At 33.7% G+C, this 18,984-nt stretch overlaps 1 protein-coding gene across 1 annotated transcript; it reads left to right on the top strand.

Annotated features, from left to right (window-relative positions):
* Positions 1-2,307: 2,307 nt before the first annotated feature.
* Positions 2,308-18,234, top strand: LOC117110269 (ATP-dependent Clp protease ATP-binding subunit clpX-like, mitochondrial). The gene is made up of 11 exons (XM_033252906.1): positions 2,308-2,497; positions 5,510-5,759; positions 7,141-7,398; positions 7,974-8,110; positions 8,375-8,549; positions 8,829-9,011; positions 10,293-10,457; positions 12,340-12,593; positions 12,979-13,278; positions 14,727-14,819; positions 16,265-18,234. The coding sequence occupies exons 2-11, from the start codon at positions 5,681-5,683 to the stop codon at positions 16,430-16,432; spliced, it is 1,812 nt and encodes a 603-aa protein (XP_033108797.1). The 5' UTR covers positions 2,308-2,497; positions 5,510-5,680; the 3' UTR covers positions 16,433-18,234.
* The last annotated feature ends 750 nt before the right edge of the window (positions 18,235-18,984 follow it).

Below are 18,984 nucleotides of genomic sequence, written 5' to 3'. Positions count from 1 at the left end.
GGCATTTTTATTGATCTTTCTAAGGCTTTTCCACACCATTGACCACAGCATTCTTTTATATAATTTATCCCACTATGGAATCTGCGGACCTGCGCATAGCCTTTTCAAAATTTATCTTTCTAACTGTATCAAATGTACCAAGTATAATATCCAAACGTTATTTGATACTGTTAATTTTAATCTCATTCGCATGCCACAATACTTCGCTGCAAACAAACTGAGCACTAAATCATAATAAATGTAGCTTCATCTTGTTTGGAACCCCACAAACTAATAACTATTGACACTTCAGCCTATATGATCCAAATAGATGGCCACGAAATACCCTCTGTTAAATCCGCAAAATTCCTTGTTGTAGTACAAATTGACAGTTGTTTGTCATGGAAAACCCACGTCGTAACGAACTCGAAAAATCAAAATCTTCGCCTAGGCATCATTTACAGGTTATCTACATTTTTACCGGCTCTCAATATTCTTCGTAGGCCCACAGTATTCCCTGTTGTTCCTTCATCCTTCCTTAAATTTAGCTATTGCAACGTTGTTTGGGTCAATGCATTATTATTTTATCTGGCTCTCTACCATGGTCACATTCATCCCCTCTATTCTCAAACTTAAACCTACTCAAAGAAATTTATTCCAAGGCTCATTATGTATTCTGCATGCGCACACTCTTCTTCACGATATATTTATTCACAATCACACTATTCACAATTATTGTACACGATCAACTAGAATTTATTTAGGCCTACCCATTCCTAATACAAACTGCTTTCGACACAATACTGTATTAAGATAGGCCTACTCAGGTCCCTCTTTCATTAACATTATACCACCCACAATCATAAATTCCGTTTTTTAAAATCATTTTCCTCAAAGCTTAAAAATCACTTATTTTCAAATTACTAGGCCTATGATTTAGAATATCGGTCGTCTCTCGATGTGTGCTGCTATAATCATAGACATGTGATTACTTATTTATTTGTGTTTCACATTTTATTTACTTCGATCATTAAAGTTATGACTTACTTTTCTTATGTAATTTAATTATACAGATTTTAGTTTTTTTTATATTTTTATGATGAATGTTTATTGTTCCTATTCTTATGTATATACAGTATTATTAATTTAGTTATAAATATCCAATGGTTTTCTTCAGGCTTGCCCAACACAAGATTTTTCTTCTCGGGACCGAGCCTTTTTTTATGTTTTCATAACTTATTCTTTTTTCATTCTCTATTTATTGTAACGCATGTCAATGGAGGAAATAAATGTTAACGAATTTGTTTTCAAGATCACTTTTATTTCAAATATATAAAAAAAATACTGTACAATATATAAAATATGTATAAATTGAGATACAAAATATTTTTTTCAGGTAATAATATTATTAGTATAAATGACTAAAAGTTTGCTAATACAGAATATATTATAATTAACATTAGCCTTCTTTCATTGAAGTGGCAGTTTGGCGCAGCGGTTGACATTTGGGCTTTCAATCGTAAGGTCGGAGTCTCCGCTGTGCAGATTCGCTTGTGTCCTTGGGCAAGGCACTTTAGCTACATTTGTATCAATGGGTACCAGCAAACTGCTGGGGACTAACCTGCGACGGACTAGTGTCCCGTCCAAGGACACTAGGCCCTAGTCCTTGTTTCACACTACAGAAACTGTGGATAAGCTCCAACACTTGAGCCCCAGTGGTTCGGAAAGGATTTAGGCTAGTTTGTTTTTTATTTCTTTCATTGAAAGACATTAACATATTATCAACTAAACCAACACGTGCACCACTAACTAGTAGCAGGGAGTTGTTACTATAACCAGGGAGTTCAAATAACAACTCCCTGAGTTGAGTAAAGTATTCTCCCGTTTCTTAACAAATGGGAGCCTAGCCTAGCCTAAACTACGGGAAGGCCTAGGCCTAGCTTTGCAAAACGTTATAGATCTTTAACGAAAACATATCCTGTATTGCACCTATATATCTATAAATATACTATAATATTAAACGTTTTCAATTAATCCAGATACACATAACTAACCTAAAAATATAATAAAACTACAAAACACTGGGCGCAGCCATTTTAATTCGGAAAATGACCTTTACTTCTGCGAGTCCGAAAGATCAGAGTAACAATTTTTATGAATATGTTGTTTTTTGTCTTTTAATTTAAAAGCATTAATAATTTAAATTATAATTTTTTGTTTAAGTTATTATTTTGCTGCTTAAATACTAATATTAATATAGAATAAATTTTAAAGTTGACTGTTGTACAAAATAATTTTAAGAATGACTGCATTACGTCATCACAAACGTACCCATCAAAACACGAAGATCGACGAGTCACAAGGGAACTTATGTGTTGTATGGAAATGAAAACAATATCCTGAAAGAAACAGAAAGTGGTGACCTTGTACTTTATAGAATAGAGATTATTTATTTAGTACAATATATGCTGGGCACATTATTGCTAAAGCATCAGGAGAGAATCATTACATGTAAATAGTATGTATCGAAGTTATTCGACATTATTACTAGCGAGTTTTTAAAGAAAGAAATCGGGTGTGAGCCTCTAGGCCTAGCTAGCTAGGCCTAGGCTAGGCTAGGCCCCCTCCTAGGGCTAGAGTGCTAGCTAGCCTAGCTATGCCTAGGCCTAATTATGTCGCTAGCCACGGGCTAACCTAGTTATTGGATTAGACCGATTAACAAGTGCAAGGCTTGGCAAATTTAGCCTCATTAAGTCTAGGCCTAGCTTCTACTACATAGCGAAGCTAGGCTTCCTCCTAGACCTAGCCCATACTGTAATGTTTTTAATTAGGAAGTGGATATATTTACGTCGCTGTAAACAAATCAGTAAACGATATATTTACATTAAATAATAATGCATGCGCAGTCATACTTTAATAAACTTGCATTTCAACATTAGCGTGGCCTCTTAACCTGCGGTGATTCCCCCAAGTTCACCACGGCATTAATTTATAATTTTGTTTTTTATTTTTTATTAAAGGTAATTTAATTTTCTACAACAGCACAGTATAATAATAATAATAATAATAGTGTAGTTTTATATAGTGCACATATCCATCTACTGTAATGTAAGATGCTCAGGGCGCTTGATATGTGGACTAGCTGAAGTCAATCAATGACTTTCTCCGCCCCTAAGGGTCCCTTCGTGTCTGTGTTACCCGGTACCAGCAACTCTCGTCCACCACAGTAACTACAGTATGTAGTTTAATCACTAAATAAATTATTAAAGTGTTAACTTTTCAAATAAAAGTGATATTATGAGCTGGAAATGTTATGTTCATTTTACTCAGTCAGTTGTTGAATGAACACACCTGACCTAAATATAAGGCCTAAGCCTACACGAGGTTTCCTTGCTAAAACTCAAATACCACAAAATCAAGTTGATATTCTTCTAGGCCTACCTGTATTGTTATACAATAATCAATCATCACAAATTAAATAACATTAATGTTTTCATTCAAAAACATTTACACACGTCGATTCGATCGTGACAGTTGTTCAATAGCTTTTTAAAGAGTAGAAACCATTTGTTTGTGCAAGAAAAATTGTTGTGTCAAGTTAATGTATTTTAACATGACTATAATAAACATGTCCACGTTTAAAGATTTAATTTTTGTGCACCGTGGATTCATGGTACAGTACATTCATAAATTTAACTTGCCAAAAAAGGGGCCTCAACGAAAGGTCAATGCTAATTTGGGGTCTAAAAGTTGAACTCTGCGTTAACGTACATTTAGAGAGAATCGATAAATTTACGTGACCGATAATGCTATTTTATTAAAGTATGACTGCGCATGCGTTGTTTCATTTACGTAAATATATCATTTACTGATTTGTTTACAGCGACGTAAATATATCTACTTTTAATTACGTGGAGGATATCTCAAAAATGGATATATAGGCCTGGTTACAGACAAACTTGTACGATTTAGTGAATGGAATTTCTTGCCTCTATTTTAGTATTTGAAGCAGTTCTTACTTAATTTTGTATATTAATTATGTTTGCATGTAATTTTAATTCAGACATTGATAATCATTCATTCATTAACTTTGTTGATATCTGTTAAATGTGTTTCCTTTCTGTTGTGTGTTATAAACAGTAATATTCAAAATTAAGCTTCAATCGGTTGAACAGGTCTTGTCGCACATGCTCAGTACTACCTGCCGGGTGAATTTGCTTTGGGTAATTCATCCGTCTCCAGACGTGCACACTTGGTCTACACGAATGGGCATGTTTTGGCCCTATCTATTGCAAGACAATTAATTAACAATTGACATAACCATGGGAACATGTACTTCAACAGTTATTTTCATATGTTTAAAGGTTGATTACAGTTAAAAGTTCTTGATTTTAGAGTGAGGTATTTTGTTAATGTTTCTAAAGTCTACAAAATCATAGAAGCAAAAATGCCGGTAGGCAGCCTATCAGTGCCCGTAGGATGGTGAGAACTTTGCTGTATGTTAATAACATTTGATGTATAGTAAATTATATGTGTAGGCCTACAGCATTATAAATGACCAAATACAGAGATAAAATTAACAACTAAGGCCTAATAATAATAGATCTTATATCAATAATAATAAATAATAACACAGTTTTATAGTATGATGATATGTAGAGCATTAGCATGACCATTAATTAAATTAATTAATAATACAGTACATCATTAGTTTATACAAGTTTAAACATTTATAAACATGGCTACAGCTGAGACAGTTACATTCTCATTCGGTGCACAACAACCCTGGACGGGCCTGAACTCCACCGCCTTTAAGCGGTAAGATAGGGCATTGTTGTACACACATTCTCTCCTTGACAACACATTAAATGTATTACACAGGAGAGAATTCTACTCCAGTTCAACTGTAGGCGATTATTCCTGCTATACTTTACCAAATAGAGGAAATATATTACCTCAATGCTTTACTGGTCCTTCCCCAATTCCTTTGCTTACCAACAAGTTTTTACATATGCGAGAAATACAGAATTTCCCACAATTGTGAGAAATAAAGACAGATCCATCTCCTCTGAATTAGAGTTAGATGAAACTTAATGTGCACTCAACTAACATGTATTTAACATTAGGATAGCGTACGTTTATTATTCAGTCGAAAATCGCTAATATTTTACTGTTAATTAAGCGGTATAATGTGTCCTTGAAATTTGGAAAAATTTGACCTGGAATGTCGTGGAATTGTCCTGGAAATTTGCCTGTTTAGAACAACTGTACAAACCCTGTGTAATCCATAGCAGTTTCACTACAATTTTTTAACTCTCATTTTCATGATTAATACAGAGAGGGTGCTACATTTAACATTTTAATTTTATTTGACTTGTGCTTCCATAAAGTTGGCAGGTATAGAATTGTAACTAATACATAGTACTACATTGTTTATATTGAGCGATATAGGAAGGCAAATGCCTAAGTTTTTTAGACAAATGAATTGCAATTGATAGGAAGTAATTTTTTGACTCTGTTTTTTTTACAGGTGAAAACAAGGAAATTTCTCCCTTAATTTGGTATACTACATCTCAGATTGTAAAAGGAACAACTTCCATACCTAAAAAGAAACCAGTTTCTCTTTGCATTTCAACAATTTTAACTTTTACTTTGTGTCCAGCAGTAGTCAATACAGTAGTATACTGTACTGTAGCTCACAATGTCCCACACATATAACAAAGTAAGACTGACCACTGCCAAGTCAATTCTTATGCGTGTACGACGCACAAAACCTATTGGTAAGTAAGAGTTATAAAATTGTTGTATTCTGTAGTAATGTTATTGATTCTTGTATGATTTTTTTGTTTCATGCTATATTTATATAGTCAGCATGTTATTGATTGATTGTAAACATGTTTTAGTTACTTTCTAATCATCCTGTATCTTTAGTCATTTGACATTGACACTTTTTGAAAATTCTAAAACATAGGCATGTCAAATTTCATCAAAACACACAGAGAAGATATATTTAACTATCTACAACTCCCAATTGTATTTCTCAATATCTGGGATACTACCCCTACGTCATATTCATTCGGCATTTTCATGTTGCCTCTTACAACTTAATTTTCCAATAAAGATGTACTGTTACTGTACTGTTTTCTTAACTTTATACTAAGTACATTATGGTGAAACATTAAATTTACAGAATGCAGGGATGTAGTTATTGTGGGCGGAGTTGGGCTGGGCCACCCAACCTTAAAGCTAATTTCATGGCCCTACGCCCACATTTATTAACACCCTTGCCCATAGTTCAAATTCACTCTATTATTTAGATTTTACCAATGTTATCATATACCCACCTTTAAAATGTGTACCACCCACCCTTTATTTTCTATAGCTACTATCCTGAGAATGCAAAGTGTGTAAATCTAGTTATTTTCAAGCTTGAGAAATCATGTTTGATTTTAGTGTCCTTGGCACTTTGGACTTCACTGGACATATTAAATATAGATATGTGATAGGTGTTTTATGTACATTATTAAGCAAATGAATCAATACGTAAGTAAAGAATGTTTGTGGGAGGATAATCTATTGTGCATTCTCTTTCATAATTCCATGTTATTACAGGATGCCATTAAGAATATAGAGACTTGTTGATGTTATTATTAGTACAATTTCTGAATAATATGCAACTTTTAAATTAAACTTTAACTTTCTCCTGCACATTGCATTAAAAGAAATTGTATACATTTTCTAATTGATAGTTATTTTTGTGTAGGCCCTTTAAGTCAGCACTTCAAGGATCACCTTCATTACAGTTGAAAAAAATATACATGCATTTAATAGATTTATCAATTAAGGTATTATGGTAAAGACCATCACTTAATGTATTATAATTTATGATTTTATGTATTTGACCTGTCCATGAGGTCTTCCATTTAAGTCATGTTATGATGTTGCGAGGGGACCTCTGCAGATTAAACCTCAATCCAGAAGTTGCCGTTGATCGCACCGCCTGGTCTTGCAGGATACACCCACCTTACAGCTAACTGTACAACCTTTCAACAGTCTAGCCCTCCCAGTGTGCAGGGAAACAGACTTTAAAAGATGATAATGATGAATACTGTAATTACTAAATTAAAAGAATGTCTTTTAATGTGTTTCTTTTCCCTATAGGTTCAAACTGCATTATGTATTCTTCATGTAATTTATTACCAATCAACTCTAAAGTTTTAACCACGAGTAGATCCCTAGGAACATCTGTACAGTACTTATGTAGTAAAGACGGTGGAACAAAGGGGGAAAGTAGCGCATCAGCTAGTGGTGGCAAGCGTGTCCGTGGTAGCAGCAGCAGCAGTGGCGATGGAGGGAAGTCGGGACAACTTTGCTGTCCTAAGTGTGGAGATCCCTGTACTCATGTCGAAACTTTTGTTTGTAAGTACTTGACTTTAGATTTGTTATCTCCTTGTTGGAGCTTTCTGTTTTTGAACATACACTGTTATGGGAGGTTGACCTATATGTTGTGAAGAGCATTTTTGATAATGGTATTATTGTAACATGGAATTTCAAACCTAATTAAATAGATAAGGAGAAAGAATTCGTAGTCCAGTAACTCTTGTTTATATGTCTGATTATTGGGTGTGTAAAGTTGAAATGTAATTGAAACAGTCCATTCTACTATATAATAGTTAGCCTCTCAATTTCCATAGCTCATAAACACCAAAAATATCCTTCCCTCTATACCCAGTGGATGTCTTTTTTCCTCTGTCCTTCACATTAAAAATTGCTTTTGTAGGATAATTACTGTACAATACTGTAAGAAGTATACTTTAAGCCACTGAACCCCATTTGGCTCTTAAGTGATGTCCCTTAACACAATGCTCCGAACCTCTTATGTAGATGCAGGCTACGGGCTTGAATTACTGCGTAAGATGGTCTTAGTCTTGTAGGTTACTTATATTTGTTTAAAAATCTGCGCATGTATGATATTTTCATACTTATTTTTCCAGCATCAACACGGTTCGTTAAGTGTGAAAAATGTCATCATTTTTTTGTGGTTCTGTCAGAGACAGACACAAAAAAGACAATTAAAGAGAATGCTGCACAGGTGAAAACGGAGAGATCCCCACCACCCCCTCCAAAAAAAGTGAGTTTTATTCTGTATTATTCAGTTTCATTCATGACTTTATTTACTTCACTTCCTAACCCTTGAAATATTTTTCCTTTTCATTATCTTATCTATTGATCATAATTTCTATGAGAAAGTATACTGTGATCAATGGCATTTTTTCATTGTTTTACAACATCCAATGATAATAAACAGTGGTAATAATGCATATAATGAAAAGTTAATAATGTTTGATTATTACTATTCATATTTCATATACAGTGTATTTGTTTATTTATATAGATATACTCCTTTCTTGATAAACACGTCATTGGACAAGAACATGCCAAAAAAGTACTGTCTGTGGCTGTGTACAACCATTACAAGAGGATTCACAATAATATCCCTGTAGCGCCCTCACGGCCAGCATCAGAGCAGGCTGAGAACAAGGCACAATCTACTGCATATTCACCTAGAGGTAGTGTCATCCTTCTTCATCTGCAATATATTCTTAAGAACCTTTCCAGTAATGCTCTTAAATACAGCTATAACATTATAGAATTCGCCCCAGGGAGCTGAGTATGTGTTCCATATGTGCTCTATCCAGTGTATAGGGGTAATAATGTGAAGCGCTTAGAGGACCTTGTTGATATGAAGCACTATATAAGTCTATTACTACTATTATTTTTATCATTGACATTTAAACAATTTATATTTAAATGGTTTTAACATTATGAATTCCTAATTTTCCCTGAAGAACTTCTTCAGATAGCAGGTATAACAAGCCATGGCAACGCTCTTGGAGCATCCTCGTCTGTAGGCCAACAAGCCAATCAGACAGAAGATGATAAGAAAAGAGGAAGTACAGTATTAGATGTAAAAGAACATGAATTAAAACTGGAGAAGAGTAACATACTGATGCTGGGACCAACTGGTTGTGGTAAGATTATATCATTGTTTTCTGCAAACTATACATTTTTATTGAAATAATTAATATTATATTTTTTATTTGGATTAATATGTCTGAAATATTATTTTATTTGTATGTAAATATACAGGGCGTGGTCAAGCCAAATCAGTTGCTTGTCGGAATTTCGGATTTTGAGATAATACATTATTATTTAATACGGTATTCTCTTTACAATGGTGAAAACATTTTCACAATCCGACTTTTCATTATAAAGTTATAGAATTGTTTGGGAGAAACCGTAAACACGTTTTTGAGAAATTCACATTCAAAGTTTACAGACGTGCAGAGACGCCGACAGCGCGGAGACGTTACTTGTTCCATGGGCATAGCTGAACCCCCCAACCCAGGGTGATAGCGTTATACAGCGTTCTTGAAATATCGCCCAAGTAAAACACTGACACTGTAAATACATTTTTCTAACAACACCCAGATTTTCGTTTGTAGGTTTGGAAATTATTTGAGTTTGAATTCAGCCAAAATCATTGGTGATACATTTGTATGCCGGTTAGCGATGCTCGATAGCAGTCTATGCTCAGCTAAAACCTATGCCTAACATTGGGAAGTTAGCGTTGCTTAAGGTTTTAAAACTATAAAATATTATTGAATCATTATTCACTGATTTGTTGGTAATATAATGAATGAAAACTGTACAAAAATAAGAACAACTAGGCTTAGCTTTGCTCCAATGACACCATGTTTCGATTTTACTGTGGCATTGTGGGGTCAAATCGTAACTGTGTGCATGCTTAGTATTCTGTCATTATGTGAGTGACCAATCTGACATTATTTCATTTGGCGATCTCCGACAAGCGACTGATTTGACTTGACCGTACCACATATTAGATCAGCAGTCACAACAGATGTCATTCTTAAAATTAACTTTAGTTACAAACCTTTTTGAACTGTTGCCCCAGATTTTCCCCCAAGGGAACCTGTATTTGGCTACTGTTTTTTGTAGGTTCCAAGTATGCTTTATTAACTAATTCTTATAACACGACTAGGGTAGTGGAACTTGTTTTAAGATTTGAGAAAAAAGATTGTCAACAGGACTGAGTGGAAGCAATAGCTCTTCTCTTTGCGCTATATTCTATATATATCAGGATACTTTCTCAAGATTGACAACAGCGCCAATTCATAATCCTGAGACACACTTAGTTTATAAAGGTTGGGGGGTCTGTTAGTGAATCTTAATTTGATGCTACAGCAAGTGGGTTTTCTAGTATAAGTTAGTGTTAATATTTTTACGTGCAGGTAAAACACTGTTGGCTCAAACTATTGCACAGTGCCTGGATGTACCCTTTGCTATCTGTGATTGCACAACCTTGACTCAGGCTGGATATGTGGGTGAAGATATTGAATCTGTTATTGGCAAACTCCTCATAGATGCCAACTACAATGTAGAAAAAGCTCAACAAGGTAAGAATTCTGAAACAAGGAAATTTTTTTACATAACCATTTGACAAGGTCACATCAAAAGTCAGGTAACATGGTCTGTCATGACAATTTTGATGACCTTGTATTATATATAAATTTATTTATTAATTAATTATTGAGTATTATTGGATTGTTAATTTGATAAATAATATAAATTTCAAGTTTATTAACTCCAAATAGACAACATATCTACCATCCCACAGTTCCAGTATTTTCTTTGTTAGGCTTTTTCCAGGCTATCAAGTTTTCTTTGACAAAAACTGCTGTATGTCCATATATAGCCAAGATGTGCCTATATATGGTCATGATGTGNGCTGAACGCGTTTAACATTTTGCCATTCACGAGCAGTCAGCCATATGAAAAGGGGAGGAGTTAACTTCCAAACGGAATAAACGGCTCGAACGACAAGCTTCCAAACGGCATTTCACAGACGCGTTTGGGAGCTTGTCATATAACAATAGTAAACGTGTTTAACCCGTTTCTGTCGTTGGGGATAATTTGTAGATCGCGCCTAACCATTTGACAAGGTCACAACAAAAGTCAGGTAACGAGGTCTGTCATGGCAATTTTGATGACCTTGTATTATATATAAATTTATTTATTAATTAATTATTGAGTATTATTGGATTGTTAATTTGATAAATAATATAAATTTCAAGTTTATTAACTCCAAATAGACAACATATCTACCATCCCACAGTTCCAGTATTTTCTTTGTTAGGCTTTTTCCAGGCTATCAAGTTTTCTTTGACAAAAACTGCTGTATGTCCATATATAGCCAAGATGTGCCTATATATGGTCATGATGTGTTGTCCTCATGACCATATTTAGACCGTTATGATAACATTTTGTGCTAAAATTTGATAACACGCCAGAGAACATCTTCAAATACATCTAAAACATTTTCTTGTAAAACGAATTGGAATTTAATGATCTTTACAACCATTATAAAATTATAATTGTATTCAAAACACATTTATTAGACTTTTGATTTAAATCAGACACACTCATGTTTTTTGTCAACCTAGGGGCCTGAAGACAGTAAATTTGGCCGAAATCGCCTGGCTGTCTTTAATATAAATCCCTCTACAGTCGAAAATAGTTAGTCGATTTTCATTGGGAAAACTCCATTCGAAAGCATCATTTGACTTCTAAATCATATCTAAACATGAATTTGATTGGTTCATTAGTTTCATCGGACCAATCAGATTTATGAAGTCCATTGAAAACTTCTCCCTAGACGCTTACACATTACAAGCATATAATCATTGATGCTCACATGGATACAGCGCTCTCTTAAATACCAGGCAAAATTGCTACATTATCTGTATTTTTAAACACTAAGATTATGATCATAGGCTAGAGAAAATTATACAGATTCTTATGATGTAAGTCTTAAGCAGTAAAGATTTATAGTGTTTAGGTACAAGCAGTACACCATAGTTTTTTTAGCTGTTCGCGTGTCGCAGCCGGCGTGAGCTGTATGATTCCGTTTTCTAATGTGGTAGGTATGATTGTGATGGAAAAGGTACAATGTGTGCTAGACTTGTTGATAAAGTACTTTGATAAAAAATATTATACATTTGTATTGAAATTTGAATGAAATACCTTATAAAGTTGTTACTGTACTTGTTTAATTTGTCATCTGTGGAAACACCCTAAATTATAAATGAACTGTTCCAAATCAATTGCGTGCTTGACTCACAGTCCACAGTGGAGCGCACAAAATTTTGTTGTAATTCATGTCGCATGTTTTTATCAAACAAAATTTGTAGTCTGGACAGGGCTAAAGGTATTGGGGTTTTTTTTATTTTTTAAAGAATGTATTTTTATACTTTCTATTATTATTTCTTTCCTCCATAGGTATTGTCTTCTTAGACGAAGTAGACAAAATTGGCAGTGTGCCAGGCATCCATCAGTTGCGAGATGTAGGAGGTGAGGGTGTCCAACAAGGGCTGCTGAAGATGCTAGAAGGGACAATTGTTAACGTACCCGAACGAAGCTCACGTAAACTACGGGGAGAGAGCGTACCGGTGGATACAACTAACATTCTGTTTGTTGCTTCTGGGGCCTTCAACGGTTTGGATAGGCTAGTTAGTAGAAGAAAGAGTGAAAAGGTAAATTTTCTAATTATTATCTACACACTCTCTAAATATATTGTTAATTTTATGATTGCATTTTATTTAAAACAAGTAAAAATAATCAAATAAATATACAGTTGAACTTACCTAAGTCGACTTTGCCCAAGTCGAATAATTTTTTTAAGTCGATCTAATTTTACATGTCAAATTGTTTTGTTTTCCATTAATAACAATCTGTAAGTCAAATTTTATCTAAGTCGAACAATATTTCAATGGCATTTTGGATTCGACTTAGGCAAGTTCAACTGTAGAAATTACAGTAGTTACTAATTAAGTTATAATTAGTATTACTGTAGTATTTATTAAAACTCATAACTGATTGTGAATATACAATGGAAAAAATGTTCATATGCTTTCTCAGTACCTAGGATTTGGAGCACCAGTCAGTGCCAGTCAAGGTCGAAGGGCAGCTACAATTGCTGACCTCACTCACTTCGGAGAAGGTGAGAGCACCAAAGAGGATGACGCAGAGAAAGACGCTATATTAAAGTTAGTGGAAGCACGGGACCTCATTGAGTTTGGCATGATTCCTGAATTTGTGGGACGGTTTCCAATCAACGTTAGCTTAACATCACTTAACGAGGAAATGCTTGTACGGATTTTGACAGAGCCATGTAATGCAATTGTGCCTCAGTTTAAATACCTTTTTGGAATGGATAATGTGAGTATTTAGATTTTCCACACAATATTTTTACACCTGTTAAAGATATCTGTTGGAAAATCTTAAAGAATTCTCTTGAAACATTGCATAGCTCTATCCACAATATCAAATTCCATGTGACAAATGTGATATGCTCATATTTGGATGTAATATGACATCATTATGCCCATATATAGGCACATCCCATAGAATTTGATAGTCTGTAGTGGATAGAGTTTTATTTAACATGATCAAGAAGGTTTTTAACTGCTATTTTAACTTAGAATGTTTTACTGGTTTACAGACAGTTTCAGTTTCAGTACTCCTTAGGCGAGGCTTTTTTTATACCTTGTTTGGCAAACCTGCCTAACACAAATGTTGATGATTTTGAATAAAAATAAAATTTTATTTTTGGCCAATTAGTGCACCCATCGCCACGAAAAGATGGAAATTTCAGGAAAAAAATAAAAGTTTTTCTTTATTTTTATTACCCACTCCGCTGCCTTGAAATCTCCAAAGAAGCATTTAACCTTCCCATTTTACATTTACCAATAAAATTTTATTTTTATTTTCTCCTCCGTCTGGATGTTTTAATAAATTTTATTTCTGTTTTTATTCTGCCCTCCTCCGATGATCTTTAAAAAAATAAGTATGCGAAACTAGGAATAAAAAAAGTCTCTCCTTAATTAATTATTAGCCAAGTATGGGTCAATGCAGAGAATAGGAATATTGTTATTTCTAATTATGTTAATTGGCATTATGTGAAAAGCTAATAAAGCAATCTTCAGCGGTGTAAATATGTGCGAAAGGGCCCCAGTGCAAGATTAATTGCTGGGCCTTTGATGTGATAGGGGAATTTCTTACAGTTGTCCAAAAATTCATTGTAAGAAGTGCTTCTTTTACCCGTACTCCTGATGGCCTAGGTTTAGTATTAAATAAATACTAATGATAATAGGATTTGTAACTAGTTAGGAGTGGCATATTCTGTCTCAGCAGCTGTTCTAAACTTACCTTTTTTTTCTTCAAAATTAAGTTGGAAATTGTTTTAAATTATTATATTTAGGTCTATTTATGAATAGCCCTGGCCCGAGGTTTAATAATCTCAGCTTAGCAAATGTCTTAAGTCAAAAAAGTTTGGAAGTCCCTAAGCAAATATCTTAAGCTGATTTATCAAACCATCTTAGCAAAATCTTAGCCTAAATATCATCTTAATAGATGGTTCATGTGTACAATCGACTTTAAGTTTAAGAAGTTTTTTTAAAGTTAAGGCAATAGTGATAAATTTGACTTAAGCAAAAAAATGAACTTAAGCTGATAATCTGGCCCCAGTGCCCCAGGGCCCCAGTGCATTGCACTGGCTGCACTGCCCATAGCTATTCCACTGGTTATCTTTCAAAATTGAGGTGACACCCGTTTTAAAGCTCGAACATAGATAATGCAATTGTTGTTTATTTTTTAAAATTTTGTAGAGTAAATTAGAAATTTTACCTGAGGCATTGAATGCTATTGCTCAACATGCACTCGATCGCAAGACAGGAGCAAGGGGGCTTAGATCAATTATTGTAAGTGCTTTTATTGCTTTTGATGCATTAGTTGAATAATTGAGTAATGCTTTTAGCCAAATAAATATAGGCCTATGATGATTATCATGATGATGATTATTATGATGATCATGACAATAATGATTATGATGTCATTGAGGATTGTGACAAGAATGATGATGACGTTGAAAATTGTGACAAGAATGATGACATTTAGGATTGTGATGGGAATGATAACTTTGAGGATTGTGATGAGGATGATGACATTGAGGATTGTGAGAAGAATGATGACATTGGGAATCGTGACAAGAATGATGATTTTGAGGATGATGACAAGAATGATGGCATTGAGGATGGTGACAAGTTTGCTGACATTGAGGATTGTGACAAGAATGATGGCATTGAGGATTGTGACAAGAATGATGACATTGAGGATTGTGATAAGAATGACATTGAAGATTGTGATGAGAATGATGACTTTGAGGATTGTGATGAGGATGATGACATTGAGGATTGTGATAAGAATGACATTGAAGATTGTGACGAAAATAATGACATTGAGGATTGTAACGACGTTGAGGATTGTGGTAAGAATGATGACATTGAGGATTGTGACAAGGATGATAACATTGAGGATTGTAACAAGAATGATGGCATGGAGGATTGTGACATTGATGATTGTGATGAGAATGATAACTTTGAGGATTGTGATGAGAATGATGACTTTGAGGATTGTGATGAGAATGATGACATTGAGAATTTTGATATGAGAATGATGACATTCAGCATTGTGACAAGAATGATGACACTGTGGATTGTGATGAGAATGATGACGGTAATGGTGGTGGTGATGATAATGATTGTGAGGGCAGTGATGAGGATGGTGAGGATTTCAGTGGTAATGATGATATTAATGTTGGTGATGCTAATGATGGTGGTACTGATGATGAGGAAGATAAATATGGTGATGATGACTACAAGGATAAAGATGATGATGAAATAGATTAAAAGGATGGGTAGATGATAGTGATGAAATAAATGATGTTTATTGTGGTGATTATGATGATGATGATGAAAATAACATTGATGATAGTAATCATTATGAAGATGATAATGATATTGAGGGTAATTTAATTTATTTGAATATAAAAATTAATGTAATTGAATTTAAAGCCTGGTTTCCATAAAATCGCTGCACTGTCCCTACTGTGTTTTTAGTGCAATCGTCGCACTGCGTAGCAGTCCCCAACACAACCAAGAATGCTCCCCGATTCGACCGACCAACCATTATCACCAAAACCTGTCAGTGATAACGTGTAGCTATTGTATAGAAACCAAGCTTTAGGGTCAGCCAAAGCAAATAAATTGCTATTCAGATGACCTTGGTGATGCAAATGATGATAAATACTGTTATGATCTTCTGTTTATTGAATGTTTAAACAATGTATTCAATGTTCATTCCATAGGAGAAAATTTTACTGAATGCTATGTATGAAGTGCCTGGTTCTAACATCACTAAAGTCACTGTAGACGCTGATGTAGTTGAGGGACGCAAAGAGCCTGTATACACACGAGAAGAAAATATTGTTGAAGATGACAACCATAGTCTAAAAGAAGAGGCTCAGATTAACTAGTTGTTTTTTTCATGATAGACAATATTAAACTTGTTTTTTTTTTTTAGTTGACTGTTATATGTACAAAGTAGTTTTTTGAGTTGGTAACTTTCAGAACCATTGCATATTAGTGATGGACAGATGGACAATGTTTCTTTTAAAATAAACATAACTTACCAATACAAATGTAAAAATTGTCAACAAGAACAATAAATATATACATAGTGACAATTTGAATATCAAGTGAGTAAAAAAAGATTCTTTTTTCCGCTTTCATAAAGATTTTTTTTTTCCATAAAAAAAAAATTTTTTAATTCAGCTATGGTTATTTATGATCAGGAAAGATATGCGTCGTGAGAGATGATTATCATTAGCACATGTATCATTGGATTCTGATGCATTTTTGGAACATATAGATGGTGGAAGAAATATATTTCTTAGGATCTAGTTCACTATGGAAACAGATGAATGATGTATCTTGGAGTCAGATGAATACTGGGATTTGTTGCAACATTTTAGTAAGGCCTAAAAAAATTGTTTGTTTTCCCTTAGCTGACGGAAAAATAGGGGCAGCATTTTTGGCATTTAAAACATTTTGTTCAAATTTTAAAAGGTGATCTTTATTTTTCTCCATTTTACACATGAAAGTTTTGTGTCTGATGTGAAGTATCACCATTTTAGGCCTAAATTCATTGCAAAATATTGATTATGGGTTATTTTTATTCAGTCTGATGAATACCCTTTCAAAAACAAACAGTGAGACAGGCTTAATTGCAAGCATTGGGATTTAATATGTTTATTGTTAATTTTGGCAGTTTAACTGTTCCCTGATTTTGGAGACAGGAGAAAAAAAAAAACATTTTTGCGCCTTCTATAAAACAAACAATTTATTGTTTTAGGCCTAATGTACAATTGGGGATTTGGATGAGATACCAGAGTTTCAATACTAAGATCTTAATTTCAACACATTGCCAAAACGATGTCTCTACCTAAAGAAACTCTACTCTATATAGTCTCATGAAAATGTTATAGAGCATAGAGGGTCACAAATGATGAGTGTTGCAGTGGAGATCACACTTATTATATGATGGAAAACAAATTTGTGAATATGCGTTAGTCCAGGCACACAATGCATTGACTCACAGCATTCTGTGGTCAGTGCAAGCACTTGCTTCACGCAGTGATGGCAGCCTGATGCTGAAAATGATCCACTCCACAATCATTTCTCACATCACATGCTCATGGAAATGACTGTCATCTCAGTGTGTTCCAGGATTTATATGAACATGGTGATATGTTACAGGCATCAAATGCACCTTACACTATCTAAACCCCTGTCTAGACTATAAGACATGTGACATGCCTAAATATGGTCATGATGTGATCACATCATGACCATAATAGGCACATCATGACTGTATATGGGCATACAACACTTTTTTGTTAAAGAAAATTTGATAATTTCGACAGCTTTATATCAACTACAAAAGTTACATAATTTATGCATTTAAAAAACTGAAAAGTGGAATGATTTCGTAATAAATGAGAAAATATGTATACTGTATATTGAAATTGCTGTTTATAAAAAAAAAGTGATAATGAAACATTTGCTAAGATCAGGTGAAGATGAGGAAAGTATTCACACTTGAAATACTCAGATGTATTGCTTCAAAGACAAAGTAGACATGTTTAAGTTATTAAATAGTGCATTAATTCTATATTTTAAGTATATAGTCTAGTATTTCTGTAATAATAATAATAATAATTGATTTTTAATTTTTCTCTGGCAGAATCAAGCCAATTCCTATGCATTTTCAAGTGTTCAATTACATAAACAAGGCAATGAGATGTGTATAAGAGACAGATATATATGTGTGTATATATATATGTGTATATATATATGTGTGTGTATATATATTATATATATGTATATATTATATATACAGCATGATATATTTATGTAATACATAAATGATATTTAATCAGTGGACCTTTCGATAAATGATATTATATTGTATATACACATGTATAAATGTATACATAGTGTTTAATTCATAAATATGTAATTAAATACATTGTAATGTATGTTGCATATACTGTTTTTATTTCCTGCTGTAATGTATACATGTATATTGTGCACATGTATATAAGATAATGTAAGCCATATATTTTGTTGTTTATACATGTTTCCCCCAATATTCCACTGATTTTACAATGCAGATAAGCCTATGCATGCACAAACACCGCCCCTCACATCCACATATACACACCCCCACACACACTACACTATTAAGTTATTTCTTTTCAAGTGAATTTGAACACTCTTGTGCATTTACAGTACGAAAACTGAGAGTAAAAGTAAATTTTTAAAAAACTAATAGGAGAAAACAATTTGAATAAACAGACTTGCGCTAAAATACAGTGTCGTGTTAAATTTTAATTTGTATACATCATACGTTGTATTTCAATATTAGGTATTTATATACTTTCATATAATTCATTTAATCTCATTACGTGCACCTTTCAGTAATGCTTACATAATAACGCCACTGAACATTGTCAAAATATGTTGG

This window comes from Anneissia japonica, unplaced genomic scaffold, assembly GCF_011630105.1.
Source record: "Anneissia japonica isolate Jap-2015-1 unplaced genomic scaffold, ASM1163010v1 scaffold673_len1821605_cov196, whole genome shotgun sequence".
NCBI lineage: Eukaryota > Metazoa > Echinodermata > Crinoidea > Comatulida > Comatulidae > Anneissia > Anneissia japonica.
This window is presented reverse-complemented; position numbering and strand designations above follow the sequence as displayed.